Consider the following 19,707-nt stretch of genomic DNA (forward strand, 5'->3'; position numbering starts at 1 on the left):
CTGCCCACTGACACGCTGCAGTCAGCTCCAAGGGCCTGGTGCTTTGATGTGGGCAATCAACATTCACCCTCTAATTCCCAGCCCTAGACTAGCAAGGGAGGGGAGCAAACCGCCCCGGGTAATACTACAGGTACCTTGTAAACTTCAACATACACAAGTAACCCAAAAAGAACAGGAGGACTTGTGGCACCTTAGACTAACAAATTTATTTGAACATAAGCTTTCGTGAGCTACAGCTCACTTCATTGGATGCATTCAGCCGATGAAGTGAGCTGTAGCTCACGAAAGCTTATGCTCAAATTTGTTAGTTGCTAAGGTGCCACAAGTCCTCCTTTTCTTTTTGCAGATACAGACTAACACGGCTGTTACTCTGAAACAAGTAACCCAGTTAGACACTGGATCAGACTACTTAAAACAAATATTTAAGCCTCAAAGCTGAGCCCACTTATTATCTCCCTTAATCCCACTTTATAAACCCAGGTTCAGTCTGCATCAGTAAGTACTTTAAGATGGAAAGCTTTGCAACTGTGAAGAGTTAATTCAGACTTGCATTTGGTAACCGTTATTGTGTTCTAGTAGAAGGTCTGGGCCCATTATGCTAAGTGCTGGGCAACTCATATGAAGACTTCCTGTCCTAAAAAGCCTAAACTCTAAATAGACAAGACAGACAAATTACAAGGTGCTTTTTCTTTTTCAGATGGGGAGCTGCAACAGAGAAACTAAGTGACCTGCCCAGAGTCCCACATGGAGTCAGTGGCAGAATTGGAAATTGAACCCAGGTCTTGAGTTCCAGGCCTGTGCTGAACCAGAAGAGCACCGTTTTCCTAGTAAACGTATGACCATGTAGCTGGAGGAGGATCAGTGAGAGACAGGACAACACCTCTGAAAAGGTAAAGCTCTCCCATTCGTGTTGCTTGCCGTGTGTGAGGCACATGGACCTACCTCTCTCGACCAGAAGGTGGTCCAAGCAAGCTGCGCTTCTGCTGGTGCTACATGCAGTTACCTGTATAGAGGGAAGGAGAAAAGTTCTTTATTTGCAGACATGCAACAAGTTACAAACTCCTGCTGGAGACCTGTTAAACCTGATACAAACTCAGCTACAAGCCAGAAGGTTTCAGGCAGGGCTGGGAGCTAAGCTAGTCTCACATATTTAGGGAGGAGTTTGCCAGGAAAACTCACTGCTGGGCAATCATGTTTTCCAAACTATCTAGAAAGCCTGATTTCATGCGCCACTCACTGTAGGTCACCAACTCCCGCTGGACTGCAACATAGGGGTAACCGTGCCAGACTGGCTTTCTTGAGCCGCACAGCAGGTAAAGCACCGGCCACAGAAGGTCTGAATTCCCCCTCTTTGATCAGAGCTCGCTTGAGGGAGGCTGCCAACAACTGTCACAACTGTGACCCTTTCTGAGGTGTGGACACTTCAAAGGTAGAAACGTGCCAACTCTTGCTGGTGGCCGCGCTCTTTTTCTTAAAATACTTAATTAGCTTTAGGAAAAACAAATTTACTCTAGACACATTCAAATCATTGTCATTTATTTAGGTTTTTGCAGACTCAATCATAAAAATGGACAGTTGTGTCTCTGTTCTTTACTGCACCTAAACAGACACACCCATAAAACATGCAAAGCATTTTAAGACTTGCTAGCTAGTAAATCTGCTTCTGTGAGAAGTGATACTTGTATATTTGTTAATATCACTTCTCACAGTAGCAAATTTACTCAGCCCCGGCAAGCTGGGGGACAAAGCAAGCCCTGGATGGGGGTACGGGGGGGCAGAGCCCCAAACCCTGTGACTGGGGGATGGAGCCCACTGAAGCCTGAGCCCCACTTCCCCCAGGAAGGTGGGGATTTGGGAACTCTCCTGCAGTCTGGTGCCAGAAGGCAGCAGGGACCAGGCTCTGCTGGTGGCCCAGGGGAGGCCTGCTGCTTTCCCCCCCTCCCAATCATGACCCAGGAGGCTGTGGCTGCAAGAAAAGCCCCTGGTGGCTGCATGTGAGAAACTGCCAGTGCCATTCAGAGCTACTCGGGGTGAGTTAAAATGGGAGATGAATAGGAGCCTTGTGTGTCAGAGAAACTGACTCATTGCTTTTCCCTTGCAGAAAATGGCTGCAAGCAGGAACTGAGGACTGGGTCTGGATCCTGGGAGCCACCCTCAGTGTTGCAGCAGGAAAGGTAGGTTGGGTTAAGTTGATTTCCACAGTTAGGGTTAAAGCCATGTGATGTCAGGAGGCGGATGAAACTCCAATATGCTTTTGATGCTTAAAGGGTTTGTGGGCATGCCAGGCTTGGGTGAGGGCCCTGAGCATCCCAGCCCTGCCCCCACGAGGGAGAGTTTCAAACACTCATTAAGCAACTCACTGGTGAACGGGCAGGGCTCTCCCCTCCCAGGCCTTGGCACGAAGGATGGGGCTCATTACAGGGAGGAAATAGCCCTGGTTGAGTGGTTGCTGCCCAACTGTACTGGGGCAGGGCCAATGTGGGGAGACTCCTTATGAGCAACTGTTTCCCAAGCCTACAGTGAGAGAGCACAGAGCTGCTTCTCATGCTGCAAGACCTGCTCAGGGGGGCCTGATACAAAGATAAAGTGACTAAGGGAACATGAGGAGCATCTCTAGAGCACTCCTGAAGGCTGGGCTAGGGGCAGCTGTAGCAGGAAAGGCCCAAACACACGAGCTCTTTGGAGCAGAGGCAATCTTTTTGTTGTGCTGGGAGCTGTACATATGCAGTCAAGCCCAATCCCTGTTTGGGGATAGGGACTAGTACTTCACTAGTCACCAGGTTAAATGAAACAGGGGACGGGAGAGAGGAGTTTGCACTGCAGCTTTGATGGAGAAATAGCTCCCCCTTGGCTCAGTACAGCCTCCCAGTTACTTGCCTAGCAAGAAGCATTACTTAGCACCTGTGATCTGTAAATATCAAAAGGTTACCTGGAATGGCCCCTTTCATTCCAAAGGAAAGCAGTGTCATTGGTGTGGAGTGTTGCTCTGGGGGCTGTATTTCAGTGCATCAAGGAATCCTTCATCCAGTGGAAGCTGCAGAGGGAATTTAGGTCACCAGAATGCAAATACTCTATCTGGAACCTTACCAGGAGGCTGGGTTCACACCCTGCCCATCCTACAAGATGCAGGAGCAGTGAGGTAGCAAGAGATCTAGTGTTTCTAGGGCTTCTCTAAAATGCTAGAGGGCTAGCACAAGGGATGAGGGGTGTGGATTTAATTTTAAATCTCACCTGAAGGACACCCCCTCCAGGAGCAGAGGGTGTCCTAATGTAACCCACTGCAATAGTACAGTGGGGGGGCTGCCTGCAGAATTCCTGCTGCTTCCCAGCTGTATTTATACCAGGCCATTGCTGGCCTGTCCAGCCACCAGGATCATTCCCAAGCACACTCTGGCCAGAAGCTGCTGAACTAATGGGATCACAAGGAAAGGAGATCTAGCAGAGCTGGTGCCAGCTGGTCAATGGTGATCATGCTACTGTGCTCATCTTGCACCTGTGAGCCATTAGTAACTGGCAATTCCAGCTCCCTGAATCTAGAACCCCTTTCTATCTTACACAAGGGTACACTTTATAAGAGCAGCAGTATTCCACCCCTGCTAAGACCACATTGCCCAGGGGATAGGGCACTGGGCTGGCATCCCAGTTCTGCCATTGACCAGCTGTGTGACTTACTGATCCAACACATTGTCTGTTTGTTGTAAGCTGTTCGGGACAGGGACTGTCTTTAGCTGTGTGCTTGTCCCTCAGTTTTAATAAAAATAACCCACCCAGAAGAGCCTGTTGCTAGAGGACATACATAGCTACAATACTTTAACTCCCAGAATCCTGGGAGTTAGTCATAGCAGAAATAGCTATGAACCAACAGCCTGTAAGAGAAGAGTTTAATCACTAGGCAAGTGATGATAAAATACGGCTTTTAATAAGCCAGCATAAAAAACAACACTGACAGGAAATGACAATGGTAGAGGAGCATGTAAGGAGACTCCTGGGTTCAATTCCTGGCCAATACAGAGCTGTGTATTTTGTGTGGGGAGGAGAGAGGTTATTGTGATGTAGGGTGCTGTAGTGTGCCAGATACAGAGCACAGCTTTGCATAGACTCAGTGTTTAGACAACACTGAACAGCTGACTACCCTCTAATTCCTGCTCTTTATTTTAAACAAAAGTTGCCCTCCAAGCCAACAGTAAGTGTGTATCATGTAAAAGCCCATTAATAAATAATGCCTAGCATCACTCTAGCCTTTTGAATAAGGTCCTGTTTACAACTTCATGTAAAACTTAAATGGATGCTAAAGCATCCAAAGCCTGCAGAACAGACTTATGAATAGTGATGGATAATTTTCCCCAGGTGTAACTTTCCAAAATGACCTAAGAAAAACCATAGATTTTGCACCTGTCTAATTAGCATAGTTCACAGTGCCTTTTTTGCATTTAAGGCAAGCATTAAGTATAGAAATATTCAATATGCTGGTCATTTGTTAATAGAATTGAACAGAAATGAAACCCATATAGATCAAGCCAGCCTAATAGATACAAAGATTACATGCTCAGTGTCTTCAGGTGATCTAACACTGCTGTAGTGTGTACATTAGGCAACAAAATACCTTTAGTTTGGGGAGCCATACTCTTCCAAGTGTCCCTGCTGCACAAGCAGGAGGCTCCAGGACACCTTCCTTTTGTTACTGTGTAATGTGTTTAAAAAAACAAACCAAAAAAACAGGCATTGGTAAGAGACAGCTTGATTATCCCCAGGTGGCATTTACAGATACATAGGCCATGAGAGCTCAGAACAAATTTTTAAAATGTCCTTGCACAATAGTCAGATCTTAAAAATAAAATACTTTATTGATAGTATGAACGTTTAACACGTTTAATGCTGTCAGCTATAAAAATGATTAAAGACTTCCGCTTGGTACATTTGGCTTTACAAATTTACAAATGTTAATGAATACTAGTGTATACATTTTGCACTTCATTATATCCCCCTCAGCCAGTGACACAGCGCTGCAGCAATGTCTGCTTATAACTCAGACATGAATCATAGAAGTTTTAGTTGCTTCCACACAGAATCTACATCAAAAATTTAAATACTAACCCTAAATTTCTTGATTAGCTGAATCCATTTTAATAGTTGTGCTTTGTTGAAGAAAGGCTACTAGCAAAAATACACTTTTCTCTTGCATTCCCCCTCCCCATATTACATTGCAGAAGAAATACAGTATTCAGTGCATTTCCTAAGAAATAAACTTCACTATAGTGTATATCTCGCTCTAGAGTCATATCATAAAGAAATGGTATTGCCACTTAAGATTAGGGTAAAAGCAAGAAAACAGGTCAGAGCAGTTGCTGGAATGATACTCTAGCTAAAATCCAGTCACTCCTCAGTTTTCAGCTGTTACTCTTATCAGGAGAAAAATTTGCTGGGGAAAGATCAAATTTTAAATGTGCTTTCCTAAGAGTCTCTACCTATTTTGCTATAGGGTACTACTATTTTTCTTAAAGTGTAAACTTTATTATTTAGAAGTCTGTAAAAATATATCTAACCATCTCCACTGCGTTATACCAAAGACTATCATATGGGTAATTTTTCAGCTTGGAAAAGAGATGACTAAGTGGGGGGATATGATAGAGCTCTATATAAAATCATGACTGGTGAGGAGTAAAGTGGTATTGACTCCTTCTCATAATACAAGAATTAGGGGTCACTAATAGGCAGCAGGTTTAAAACAAGTTTTTTTTTTTTCCACACAACACACAATCAACCTGTGGAACTCCTTGCCAGAGGATGCTGTGAAGGCCAAGACTATAACAGGGTTCAAAAAAGAGCTAGATAAGTTCATGGAAAATAGGTCCCTCAAGGGCTATTAGCCAGGATGGACAGGCATGGTGTTCCTAGCCTCCTGTTTGCCAGAAGCTGGGAACGGATCACTTGGTGATTACCTGTTCTGTTCATTCCCTCTGGAGCACCTGTCAGAACACAGGGCTAGATGGGCCTTTGGTCTGACCCAGTATGGCTGTTGTTGGGAGGGTGGGGGAGAAAGGGGTTGGCTAGGACACCATCTATTAAAACAGTTCAAGAATTCTGTCCTATAAATTAAGACTCTGAGCTGGAAGAGACCTATTAGCATATATAAGAATGAATCTTTCCAACCACTGCAGGAATCTTTCTTACAATAAAGTATCAAGTGCTTTGTTCAGTTATGTGCTGAATAACTAAAACAGAGGAGCAAGCACCCAACTGTGGGAAACTCTTCTCCAGATGTGGGCCCCATGTTGCTATAGGCAGAATGGTTAAAAATGGCCTGACATCAAGCAGCAAAACTGATCTTTAAGTTTCGGATCAGAGTCTTACAATCTGTGCCACTTGGCATTTGGGATACACGCTCATTTGGGTTGGATTCCAGTCTCCAGACTAACCCTGATCTCTGTTGTATCTATCTTGTTACATTTAGTGTCCATTACTGTAGTATCTTCACACACTAGATTATGCTGTCCTATTTGAAGGTGAGTAGCATAAGTTTGCCATTCACTTCACAGCACAGGCAAAAATTATTGAATCTGTTTGTTGCAAATTGAACTTAACGTCTTCCTCCAAAAGTTAGGCAGACTTTCTAATTTAAAAACCCCCCTGCTCTCTTGTTCTATAATCTTAAAAGTGTATTTCTACCTTTTCTTTATGAATTATGGAGAACTTCAGTAACATAACCACACTAAGATTTATATATGCATTGTGTGTAACATGTACATCGGTGCATCTATCTATCTATACATATATGCATATCTATATAAAAGTTAATTTGGTTCCATAGCTGCAGCCAATGAGGCTAGCAGGATCCTTTAGCAAACTGATCAGTAAAATTTGTCAGTCTGACATACAGTATTGTTACAAAGTGAGCAATTTAAGTTATTGCTTTTGATTATTAGTAAAGATCCTATCTTACTGTATAGAATGACTAGCAATTTCTCTTTTCAAGTAATAGCAAGATCCTTATCTCACAAGTTCTACACATACCATCCGATGAAGTGAGCTGTAGCTCATGAAAGCTCATGCTCAAATAAATTGGTTAGTCTCTAAGGTGCCACAAGTACTCCTTTTCTTTTTGCGAATACAGACTAACACAGCTGCTACTCTGAAACCTGACATACCAGTAGATTGCTTGAAGTTTAAAATCAAAGGTGAAGCACCAGGAATGAATCTTTAGCAATTTAACCTACAGTGAGACTATGTGGGAAATTAATGAACTGCAAGAAACTAGCACCCTGACTGTTTAATGCTGCCACTGTTTTTGGACAACTCCAGTGGAAAAGAAAGGGGATTGGGCTGCACAGAGCTAAACAGTAGGACCAAAATCTACCCTAATGCACTCGTGCATCTCCTCTACTGTCAACAGGAGATGCATCCTAACATGACAGGGCAAAACTGGGGTCACTCTGTGGTCACCTTTTGAAAGATGTTCATTCTGTAGCACATTATTTACAAATTTGATTTAACAACAATGGGGAAGGATTAAAAAAGTGATTTAAACATCCATGATTCACAGAAGAGCTGTTATTTCTGCTGTTAGATGGTCCCTTTTTTGTTTTGTACAGAAAACCACATTCATATCTTAGGCTTAGTTCAGGCACTTTTTATACAGTGTTCATCTGGAATAAAAATTTGCACAAGTGATTTCTGCACAATTTAAAATGAATGCTTCAGCCTCATTATAGTTTGCTCCCAGCACACTTTTCTTCCCTCCCCATTTCATTTGACCGCTGGCATGAGACACCTTTAAGAGGCTACCTTAGCTCTATAGTTCAGGTTTATACATCAACAAATTATTTCCTACCTATTTTTTAAAAAAAGTATGCTAGATGTATTCTACAGACACATTCTGCTACTACCCAAATAAATAACATGGAGTGGATAAAACAGTGTCTCAGCTCCAGGAAGCTAAGCCATGGAATGCTACGTTCACGTTTTCTAAAGACTAGCTCTTAGTTGGCAACAGTATCTCAATGTCTTTACCGTTTGCTACTACAGCATTGTTAGAGCAGCTACTTGCCAAGTCCATGGTAGCACCAACCGAGGATGCCTGGGAAGGGGTTTTGGTTAGTGGGGTAGGAGTTGATGGGGACTGAGCCAGGCCAGGTTTCTTTGGAGGAATAGGTGGAGGGTTCCCCCTTTCTGCTCGAGGGATTGTTGGGGATTTAATTCCAGGAGACAACGGGCTCAGCGGGCTAGAAACTTTGCCCGGGCTGGACTCGCTTTTTGGACTCCCCGTGTTTGCCAGATTCCGATAGTCTGTGCCAAAGGGCGAACTATTCGCAGAGACTGGCTTCATAGGTCCTTGCTGACTGGTGAATCTGGAAAGCACCTGAGTGACTGTGTTGCGGGCTAGCTGTTTGGCAGCGGAGTTGTCTGCAAGGGTAGGGGACAAATCCCTCGATGGTGGGCTCTGCAGGCCACTCGACTGATGGTCCTGATCAGCTTGGGACTGAAATTTGTGCCTGGCAGCATGGAAACGTTGGTTGATCCCCACCTGATAGGACGACTGGTAACCAGGGCTGTTTCCTGAAGCTCCTACCAAACGTTTAGTCAGAACTGGGGACGAGCATGGAGAAGATGTCAGAGATGAGGCAGCTGTACTGCTGGGAGAGAGAGATGTCCCACCAGAAGGAAGCTGTGGGATCATATACACAGGAGATTCTGTTCTTACAGGGGAACTTCCATTCTCAACTGCACTTTCTGGGACTGGCCCAACGGGCTTCTCTCTCAGTGGTGCCTGGTTCTCTGCTATGTCTGTCTGCTCTAGCTCACCGCTTGTTTGCATGTCTGTGTCACAGTGCCCATTTGCTTTAGCATAGGGATGGTCAGGTGTGGCAGGGCTGGGCAAGGCCATGTGTGCAGTTATGCCCGCACTGCCCAGATTGATTCTGTCTGCCTGGGAGCTTTCTGTCTGGCAAGACACAGACCTCACCAGTGGGCTCTCTGTTGCTACAGCTCTGGACATTGCTGAGGGGTTTTGCTCTGAGTGCTCAGCAGGGCTGGTGCCCTGGCAAGGAACCTCCAGTTCTTTCAGGGCTTTCTTCAGGCTCTCCAACTCTTCCTTGAGTGCCTTTGTCCGGTTCTCTTCTCGATTCAGCTTGGCTCTCAGCTGTTCTCTTTCAATGTCGAACTCAGAGAGCTGCTTTTCCACCTGTGCCTCCATCTGCAACCCCCGCTTCTTCTTGGAGGCCAGCTCTTCCTCTAGCTTGCTCACTTTGCTCCTCTCTTTCTCCAGTTTCAAGCTCAGCTCCCCTGCCTTCTGTCCCTCTTCCACTACCTTGGCTGTGGCTTTCTTGCACTCCAGCACAAGCATGGAGGACAGCTGCTTGTGGCGTGCCCTCTCTTCCTCCAACTGGCTTGACAGCTTCTTCTGCTCTTTTTCAAATTTTTTCACTTGGGTCCTTTCAAATTCCAGCTGGAAAAGAAGACAGAGTTCTCAGAAGAAACTAAACAGCCTCCCATATGCAAATGAGACAACTTTCAATACCCCAAAAAACTAATGTGGTAGAGCTGCAGATAAGAAGCTTTCCTCATCTACCTGAGCTCACGATCCTATATTTTTCAGCAACAGAGGGTCTCATTACCACCACACACAAAGACACATGGTTCCCTGTTCCACTTTAGGTGTCTGTGAGGTCACCAACTCTTGTATGGCTAACAACTCAAATCCGTTCTTGGCACGTATGTAACATTAGCATTAACGTACCACTTTATATAGTCACTGATGGGAAATTTTCAGATGTTTACCTTGAGCGTAATATACACCAATGGTCTAGCATACAGAAGTTTCTCTTACTGGTTCCACCTCCCTACCCCCCTGCCCCCTTAATCTGCTTTACAATGCCATTTAGAAATGTTTATGGAAGTCTAAAGTCTAACACTATAGCTTTTTATTGTTCTTGTGTTACAGATCAAGCAGTAACATGCATCTGCATTATTATGGCTCTCTGAACAAAAGTATACCAATTCTTCCCCTACTAGTTCAGGAGTTCGGCACCAGTACTGCAAAGTATCAGAAAGCCACAGGGTAGGACTCGGATTGTTTTGCCTTTAAGTTCAGCCTGCTTCATGAGTTTTTCCATTTTAAGGCTGAAACAAGCTTTCTTAACCTGTGAACATTGTAACTCATTTCACACATGGAAAACTGGGCAGGACAAAGCTGGTATTTTATAGCGGGTTAACAAAAGCCATAAAATGTAGAGTCTCAGATCCTTAATATTTATTTACAATTCAGGTACAATTAGACAAATGTTATACTAAATCTGGGTGATGAAGCAGATCTGTATGTTCTGACAGCATTCAGCTTTCTGTGGGGAAGGTAATTATTAACTCCCAAGACACACCTGCTGAGTCAGCCGCTCCCGCTCCTTCTCCAACATGTAGGTGACATCATCTCCTTCAGCAGTGTCCTGGGCATGCCGCTGCCTCTCTTCCTCAAGATCCAGTATCACCTTCCAAACACAGACACTTCAGTCATCTTTTTATGGAAAAGCATTTACATACAGGCTCAGAAACCCACTCTCCATGTGCCCTTAGTTTAGCCTTCAATAAATAATTTGTATGTTTGTCTCCAGTTTGTAGGGCAGCTTTAAAAATGTATTTTCCTCACAGAATTTCAGTTTTAGCTGGTGCCTGAGAGAGGATTTACTAACAAGGTCATTAAGATAAAAACCAGGAGCATATATACAGCCTCATGAGTATGTTTTTAGATATTGGTTCAAGGGAAATTTGCATTATGATATGCAGTTCTCTTTTACTCCTGGGGGAATTCTGCATCACTGTGCATGTGCAGAATTTATATCCCCTGCAGAAAAATTATTTTCTGACAGGGAAACAAAGGGAAGCCACAAGAGTGGTCATGTGACCCAACCCAGCAGTATGTTTTAGGTGCCCAGGGCAGTCAGCAGAGAGGTGGGGCAGGGGACCACCTGGGTGGTGGCTCCTACCCTGGGCCAGGCTCAGCAGCTTGGGCTGGGGAGGACAGGACTTCATCAGACCCACCCCCAGAGTTCTTCCCCCACTGCAGAAAGCTCTGCAATCTCCTGCACCCATTGCTCCTCAGCTGCAGGGGGGGAGAGGGATCCCTGTATAGGGAGCTGCTCCACCATCCACCCAATGCCCATGCAGCCAGACGCTCACACTCAGAACCCCCTCAATGAGCCCCAGACCCCCCTGCTGAGCTCTATCCACCTGCACCCAGAGCCCCCTAACAAGCCCCAGTGCATCCAGATCTCCTGCACACTTATATCCTGCCCAAACCTGGTGCACCTGGCATGGAGGGGCAGGATTGGTCCTTGCGCTGTGTCAGGGTTGTGTGCAGCCCCACTGCTGAGTCTGTCCTCCAGGAGAGGAGCTGAAAAGTGATCTCCCAACCTCCCTGCAGCCAGGAGCCTGTGCTTCCCCAATGCCATGCTGGAGCCTCCATATTAATTTTACAAATAAAATTTGCAGAGTTTTAAAATATTGTGTGCAGAATTTTTACGACACAAAGTGCCCTCAGGAATACCTTTGCTGTGTCCTGGGAGAGATTTGAAGCTTGCAGCACAAATATTTAAGCCTGATTTGACAAAACAAATGTATTTAAAAATAACTCTAATTTGTTCTAACACTTGAAACAAAACTGCCTGCTATAAGGCCCAGTCAAGAAGCTCCTTCAAATTCTACCCTGAATTAAAATAACAGATTCCATTAACTCAGAAGAAGAGTCAACATACAAACTTTCCAGTCAGATACTGCAACTCTGCAGTATGTCATGACCAAAATTCCAGTTCTCCCAAACAAATTCACCAAGAACTCAGCATCTACTCAATCCTTCTGACAAAGTCATTTTCTAGATATCTTGCACAAACATATCAGTGCACCTTATGGGGAGGGCTAATTTGCATTTAAAAAGTGATTATAGCCAAATACACAGCTGAAAAAGTGAAGTAATGTTTCGTATTTATTCTTTCAATGACTTACATGTCAAATTACTTAGTAAATTGAGCAAAGATAACTTCCAAATGTCTTCTCTACACACACTGCCTCAGATCTAAAAGTCAAGTTGCTTTCTGCCTCTCACATTGATGTAGTAAATATGCTGCAATCAGAACTGCTTTAGACAGTGGTGGCATTAATGTAAAAGGCAGAATAGAATCCAGCTCGCTGTCTCATAGCCAATACAGGAGTAAAAGCTTATTTTGAATCTTACTGGCCAACATCATTAACTAGACACAATGGGCCCATTTTTTCTCTCGCTCTCTTACTTCTAAAGGAAATAGACCTATTTACATGAGTGCTATAAGCAAGATTTACAGAATCAGGCCACAGCAAGAAGTGACTTTGCTGAGAAGGAGTCATTTTTGGATAATGGCTTTTAGTTCAGACAAGCCACCAGATGACGAAATTCATCTCTACTAATTTGTTGCTGCTTCCCTTACTTTACTGGTTGCAGTGTCTACACTGGTAGCAAATATTGGTTTGACTCTGTTTGGAGAGGAACAAAAAAAACAAAACAAAACCGGTTGACACCCTTCAAAAACCTGAACTCTGCAAACTAAGTACACTGAAGAGCAAATAAATTAAAGAGTTGTGAGATTCCAATGAGTCCAGGTCAGTGGAAGTTCTTGTTTGTCTTCATACTTAGGTGCAGCTTTCCACTGTAAGCCAGATAAGCACAGCTCTGGAGAGGTGGGGCCTCCAAAGAGAGTGTGGCCAGAGTTTTTACTGAGTGTGCCTTTACTATGCATTCATGCCAATTTGGGAGACGGTTAAAGCAATATTAAAAATACCTAACAGGCATGAAAAATAGCCCTTGTTAAACAATATTTTTGGAGGAAAAAATGTGTACATGTGTCATAAATATAAAGGGAAGGGTAAACCCCTTTGAAATCCCTCCTGGCCAGGGGAAAGCTCCTCTCACCTGTAAAGGGTTAAGAAGCTAAAGGTAACCTCGCTGGCACCTGACCAAAATGACCAATGAGGAGACAAGATACTTTCAAAAGCTGGGAGGAGGGAGAGGAACAAAGGGTCTGTCTGTGTGCTGCTCTTGCCAGAGACAGAACAGGAATGGAGTCTTAGAACTTTTAGTAAGTAATCTAGCTAGGTATGTGTTAGATTATGATTTCTTTAAATGGCTGAGAAAAGAATTGTGCTGAATAGAATAACTATTTCTGTCTGTATATCTTTTTTGTAACTTAAGGTTTTGCCTAGAGGGGTTCTCTATGTTTTGAATCTAATTACCCTGTAAGATATCTACCATCCTGATTTTACAGGGGGGATTCCTTTATTTCTATTTACTTCTATTTTTTTATTAAAAGTCTTCTTGTAAAAACTGAATGCTTTTTCATTGTTCTCAGATCCAAGGGTTTGGGTCTGTGGTCACCTATGCAAATTGGTGAGGCTTTTTATCCAACATTTCCCAGGAAAGGGGGGGTGCAAGTGTTGGGAGGATTGTTCATTGTTCTTATGATCCAAGGGTCTGGGTCTGTAGTCACCTAGGCAAATTGGTGAGGCTTTTTACCAAACCTTGTCCAGGAAGTGGGGTGCAAGGTTTTGGGAAGTATTTTGGGGGGACAGACGCGTCCAAACAGCTCTTCCCCAGTAACCAGTAATTGTTTGGTGGTGGTAGCGGCCATTCCAAGGATAACGGGTGTAATATTTTGTACCTTGGGGAAGTTTTGACCTAAGCTGGTAAAGATAAGCTTAGGAGGTTTTTCATGCAGGTCCCCACATCTGTACCCTAGAGTTCAGATTGGGGGAGGAACCTTGACATGGTGGCACAGTGGTGGGATTAACCTGAAATCATTTGAGATCCAGTTGAGATTTTTTGAACTAGAAATACAGAGTTTAAAAAGGAAATTTTTTTTTTTCTTTGGAAAGAAAGTCCAGAAAGCAGCTTTGAAACTTTGGCCAAGCAGAGACAAAAGGGGATTATCTTGTGAATTGCAGGTTTTTTTGCCTGGAGGCAGGGTACTTAACTCCTGCAGGGAAATTCACAGTCTTCCAACCCATTGTTTTTTTTTTTTTTTTCTTTTCTTCCTAAAAGTAAATAGGGGGTGTGTGTTCTACCCATTTGCTTTTTCTTTGGGCTGGGTAAGCAGGTTTCCAAGCAGTTGGAGGTTTTTTGCTTTAATTTGGGCCCAGAGCAGAGACAAGGGAATTGTCTTTTTCTGTAGGCTGACAATCACTATCAGAGAATAGGTATTCTATTGCAGCACAGCAAAATTTTACAGCCAAGTTTTGTTTGTTTATTTCTAAACCTCGGGTGTAAAGTTAGTTAAAAACAGAGAGGTTAGAATGACCAAATCCTCAGCTCGACTACAGCTGGAATTAGCCAAATTTCAGGCTGAGGAAAGACAAAGGGAACATGAAAGACAGATAGAACTCATGCGGCTGAAGAAGGAACAAGAAAGGGAGGCAGCGAGAGAAGCAGAACAACACCAAGCGGCTGCTCACAGGAGAGCTATGGAAGCAAGGGACAAAGAACTGGAGGAGAAGGAAAAAGAGAGGAAGTATGTGGAGGAGATGGAGAAGATAAAGGCCCAGCAGAATATACCAACAAACCCTAGCAATCCTTCTCCAGGTACCACTTCCCATCCCAGAAAGTTCCCCACCTACAAGGCAGGTGATGATACTGAGGCCTTCTTAGAAAACTTCGAAAGGGCCTGCCTTGGGTACAACATCTCTACTGACCAATACATGGTAGAGCTGAGGCCGCAGCTCAGTGGACCCTTAGCTGAGGTGGCAGCTGAAATGCCTAAAGAACACATGAACAAGTATGAACTGTTTAAATCCAAGGCAAGAGTCAGAATGGGGATAACACCCGAGCAGTCTCGTCGGAGGTTCAGAGCCCTAAGGTGGAAACCAGACGTGTCATTTACCCGACATGCCTACCACATTGTGAAACATTGGGATGCCTGGATATCAGGAGCAAGTGTTGAATCTCCAGTAAATTTGCCCTTCCTAATGCAAATGGAACAATTCTTAGAGGGTGTTCCTGAGGAAATAGACAGATACATCCTAGATGGGAAACCCAAAACTGTAATTGAGGCAGGAGAGATTGGAGCCAGATGGGTGGAGGTGGCAGAGAAGAAGAAAACTGGTCGCAGTTGGAGCGGAGACCAGAAGGGACCACCCCAGACCACACCTTATTACCGGGGGCCGCCCAAAGCCCCACCTACCTCCCAAAGAACCCTCCAGACCCCTTATCGTCCCACCACCCCGTTCTCCAGCAACCCTCCTCGCCCCAGTGACCCGTCAGCTGGACGATGTTTTAAGTGTAACGAGCTGGGGCATGTAAAGGCCAACTGCCCCAAGAACCCCAACAGATTACAGTTCATTGCACCGGAATCACACCAGAGGTCCACAGGCCCAGATACCTCCCAGATACCCTTGGAGCGGAGGGAAACTGTGAGTGTGGGTGGGAAGAAGGTCACCGCGTGGAGGGACACCGGAGCACAAGTGTCAGCTATCCATGCTTCCTTAGTGGACCCCAATTTAATCAACCCAGAGATCCAAGTGACGATTCAACCCTTCAAGTCCAACTCTTTCAATTTGCCTACAGCCAAGTTACCTGTCCAGTACAAGGGCTGGTCAGGAATGTGGACTTTTGCAGTCTATGATGATTATCCCATCCCCATGCTGTTGGGGGAGGACTTGGCCAATCAGGTGAAGCAGGCCAAGAGGGTGGGAATGGTCACCCGCAGCCAGGCTAAACAAGCCGTGAGGCCTAGCTCTGTTCCGGAAACTTCTATCAGGACCCAGTCAGAGGTGATGGACCTGGACCCCAGGCCAATGTCTGCAACAGCAGTAGTGGATCCAGTCCCAGAGACCCAGACGGAACCAGTCCCAGAACCGGAACCAGCCGAACAACCAACACCAGACCCCGTGTCAGCACTGAATCCAGTACTTGCAACCTCAACAACAGAGGGCCCCACCGAACCTGAACTGGCAGCAGCCGATAACCCGACCCAAGAGGCTCAGCCGGAGCCTGAATCCCAACATAGTGCACCAGCAGAGAGCGGTTCACAGTCAACAGAAACAGCTCCATCCCCTATATCGCTTCCAGAGGGACCAAGCCTAAGTCCACAATCCCATGAGGAACTGATGTCTCCAGCATCAAGGGAACAGTTCCAGACCGAACAGAAAGCAGATGAAAGCCTCCAGAGAGCTTGGACGGCGGCACGGAGCAACCCACCGCCTCTCAGCTCTTCTAATCGATCCAGGTTTGTTGTAGAAAGAGGACTTTTATACAAGGAAACTCTTTCTGGTGGACACCAGGAAGACTGGCATCCTCAGAGACAGTTGGTAGTTCCAACTAAATACCGGGCCAAGCTCTTGAGCTTAGCCCATGATCACCCTAGTGGCCATGCTGGGGTGAACAGGACCAAAGACCGGTTGGGGGGGTCATTCCACTGGGAGGGAATGGGCAAGGATGTTTCTACCTATGTCCAGTCTTGTGAGGTGTGCCAAAGAGTGGGAAAACCCCAAGACCAGGTCAAAGCCCCTCTCCAGCCACTCCCCATCATTGAAGTTCCATTTCAGCGAGTAGCTGTGGATATTCTGGGTCCTTTTCCGAAAAAGACACCCAGAGGAAAGCAGTACATACTGACTTTCATGGATTTTGCCACCCGATGTCCGGAAGCAGTAGCTCTGAGCAACACCAGGGCTATAAGTGTGTGCCAGTCACTAGCAGACATTTTTGCCAGGGTAGGTTGGCCCTCCGACATCCTCACAGATGCAGGGACTAATTTCCTGGCAGGAACTATGAAAAACCTTTGGGAAGCTCATGGGGTAAATCACTTGGTTGCCACTCCTTACCACCATCAAACAAATGGCATGGTGGAGAAGTTTAATGGAACTTTGGGGGCCATGATACGTAAATTTGTAAATGAGCACTCCAATGATTGGGACCTAGTGTTGCAGCAGTTGCTCTTTGCCTACAGAGCTATACCACATCCCAGTTTAGGGTTTTCCCCATTTGAACTTGTATATGGCCGTGAGGTTAAGGGGCCATTGCAGTTGGTGAAGCAGCAATGGGAGGGATTTACACCTTCTCCAGGAACTAACATTCTGGACTTTGTAACCAACCTACAAAACAGCCTCCGAACCTCTTTAGCCCTTGCTAGAGAAAACTTACAGGATGCTCAAAAAGAGCAAAAAGCCTGGTATGATAAACATGCCAGAGAGTGTTCCTTCAAAGTAGGAGACCAGGTCATGGTCTTAAGGGCGCTCCAGGCCCATAAAATGGAAGCATCGTGGGAAGGGCCATTCACGGTCCAGGAGCGCCTGGGAGCTGTTAATTATCTCATAGCATTCCCCACCTCCAACCGGAAGCCTAAGGTGTACCATATTAATTCTCTAAAGCCCTTTTATTCCAGAGAATTAAAGGTTTGTCAGTTTACAGCCCAGGGAGGAGACGACGCTGAGTGGCCTGAAGGTGTTTACTACGAAGGGAAATGTGCTGGTGGTGTGGAAGAGGTGAACCTCTCCATGACCCTTGGGCGTATGCAGCGACAGCAGATCCAGGAGCTGTGCACTAGCTACGCGCCAACGTTCTCAGCCACCCCAGGACTGACTGAACGGGCATACCACTCCATTGACACAGGTAATGCTCACCCAATTAGGGTCCAACCTTACCGGGTGTCTCCTCAAGCTAAAACTGCTATAGAACGGGAGATCCAGGATATGTTACAGATGGGGGTAATCCGCCCCTCTGAAAGTGCATGGGCATCTCCAGTGGTTCTAGTTCCCAAGCCAGATGGGGAAATACGTTTTTGCGTGGACTACCGTAAGCTAAATGCTGTAACTTGCCCAGACAACTATCCAATGCCACGCACAGATGAACTATTAGAGAAACTGGGACGGGCCCAGTTCATCTCTACCTTGGACTTAACCAAGGGGTACTGGCAGGTACCGCTAGATGAATCTACCAAGGAAAGGTCAGCCTTCATCACACATCTCGGGCTGTATGAATTTAATGTACTCCCTTTCGGGCTGCGAAATGCACCCGCCACTTTCCAAAGACTTGTAGATGGTCTCCTAGCGGGATTAGGAGAATATGCAGTCGCCTACCTTGACGACGTGGCCATATTTTCGGATTCCTGGGCAGACCACCTGGAACATCTACAAAAAGTCCTTGAGCGCATAAGGGAGGCAGGACTAACTGTTAAGGCCAAGAAGTGTCAAATAGGCCTAAACAGAGTGACTTACCGTGGACACCAGGTGGGTCAAGGAACTATCAGCCCCCTACAGGCCAAAGTGGATGCTATCCAAAAGTGGCCTGTCCCAAAGTCAAAGAAACAGGTTCAATCCTTCTTAGGCTTGGCTGGTTATTACAGACGATTTGTACCGCACTACAGCCAAATCGCTGCCCCACTGACAGACCTAACCAAAAAGAAACAGCCAAATGCTGTTCAGTGGACCGGAAAGTGTCAGAAGGCCTTTAACAAGCTTAAAGCGACACTCATGTCTGACCCTGTACTAAGGGCCCCAGACTTTGACAAACCGTTCCTAGTAACCACAGATGCATCCGAGCGTGGTGTGGGAGCAGTTTTAATGCAGAAAGGACCTGATCAAGAATTCCACCCTGTAGTGTTTCTCAGCAAAAAACTGTCTGAGAGGGAAAGCAACTGGTCAGTCACTGAAAAAGAATGTTACGCCATTGTCTACGCTCTGGAAAAGCTACGCCCATATGTTTGGGGACGGCGTTTCCACCTGCAAACCGACCATGTTGCACTGAAGTGGCTTCACACCGTCAAGGAAACTAACAAAAAACTTCTTCGGTGGAGTTTAGCTCTCCAAGATTTTGATTTCGACGTCCAACACATCTCAGGAGCTTCTAACAAAGTGGCTGATGCACTCTCCCGTGAAAGTTTCCCAGAATCAACTGGTTAAAATCGTCCTTGAGATGTGGAAAATATTGTTAGTCTTTATGTACTTGGTAGTATATTTAGAGATGCATGTGTCTTATTAACTCTGTTTTTCCTAGAGCTCCAGGAAGAAATCCCAGCCAGTGTTTCACCCTAGCTGAGATTTGGGGGGCGTGTCATAAATATAAAGGGAAGGGTAAACCCCTTTGAAATCCCTCCTGGCCAGGGGAAAGCTCCTCTCACCTGTAAAGGGTTAAGAAGCTAAAGGTAACCTCGCTGGCACCTGACCAAAATGACCAATGAGGAGACAAGATACTTTCAAAAGCTGGGAGGAGGGAGAGGAACAAAGGGTCTGTCTGTGTGCTGCTCTTGCCAGAGACAGAACAGGAATGGAGTCTTAGAACTTTTAGTAAGTAATCTAGCTAGGTATGTGTTAGATTATGATTTCTTTAAATGGCTGAGAAAAGAATTGTGCTGAATAGAATAACTATTTCTGTCTGTATATCTTTTTTGTAACTTAAGGTTTTGCCTAGAGGGGTTCTCTATGTTTTGAATCTAATTACCCTGTAAGATATCTACCATCCTGATTTTACAGGGGGGATTCCTTTATTTCTATTTACTTCTATTTTTTTATTAAAAGTCTTCTTGTAAAAACTGAATGCTTTTTCATTGTTCTCAGATCCAAGGGTTTGGGTCTGTGGTCACCTATGCAAATTGGTGAGGCTTTTTATCCAACATTTCCCAGGAAAGGGGGGGTGCAAGTGTTGGGAGGATTGTTCATTGTTCTTATGATCCAAGGGTCTGGGTCTGTAGTCACCTAGGCAAATTG

At 45.2% G+C, this 19,707-nt stretch overlaps 1 protein-coding gene and 1 long non-coding RNA gene across 5 annotated transcripts in view; one reads left to right on the top strand and one right to left on the bottom strand.

Annotated features, from left to right (window-relative positions):
* LOC142069741 (uncharacterized) overlaps positions 1-19,707 on the top strand; it is a 150,376-nt gene that overhangs the window by 126,911 nt on the left and 3,758 nt on the right. For both annotated transcript variants that reach the window (XR_012665695.1, XR_012665694.1), the window contains exons 3-4: positions 698-890; positions 2,102-2,174. This is a non-coding gene — a long non-coding RNA (uncharacterized LOC142069741). The remainder of the gene's footprint in view (positions 1-697; positions 891-2,101; positions 2,175-19,707) is intronic.
* The window catches only part of CTTNBP2NL (CTTNBP2 N-terminal like), a 139,196-nt gene continuing 124,307 nt past the window's right edge, over positions 4,819-19,707 (bottom strand). For all 3 annotated transcript variants that reach the window (XM_048827078.2, XM_048827080.2, XM_048827079.2), the window contains exons 4-5: positions 10,371-10,478; positions 4,819-9,442 (exon numbers count right to left, since the gene is read on the bottom strand). In XM_048827078.2, the coding sequence (XP_048683035.1) occupies positions 7,970-9,442; positions 10,371-10,478 (1,581 nt within the window). In that variant the 3' untranslated portion in view covers positions 4,819-7,969. The remainder of the gene's footprint in view (positions 9,443-10,370; positions 10,479-19,707) is intronic.

This window comes from Caretta caretta, chromosome 21 (genome assembly GCF_965140235.1).
Source record: "Caretta caretta isolate rCarCar2 chromosome 21, rCarCar1.hap1, whole genome shotgun sequence".
NCBI lineage: Eukaryota > Metazoa > Chordata > Testudines > Cheloniidae > Caretta > Caretta caretta.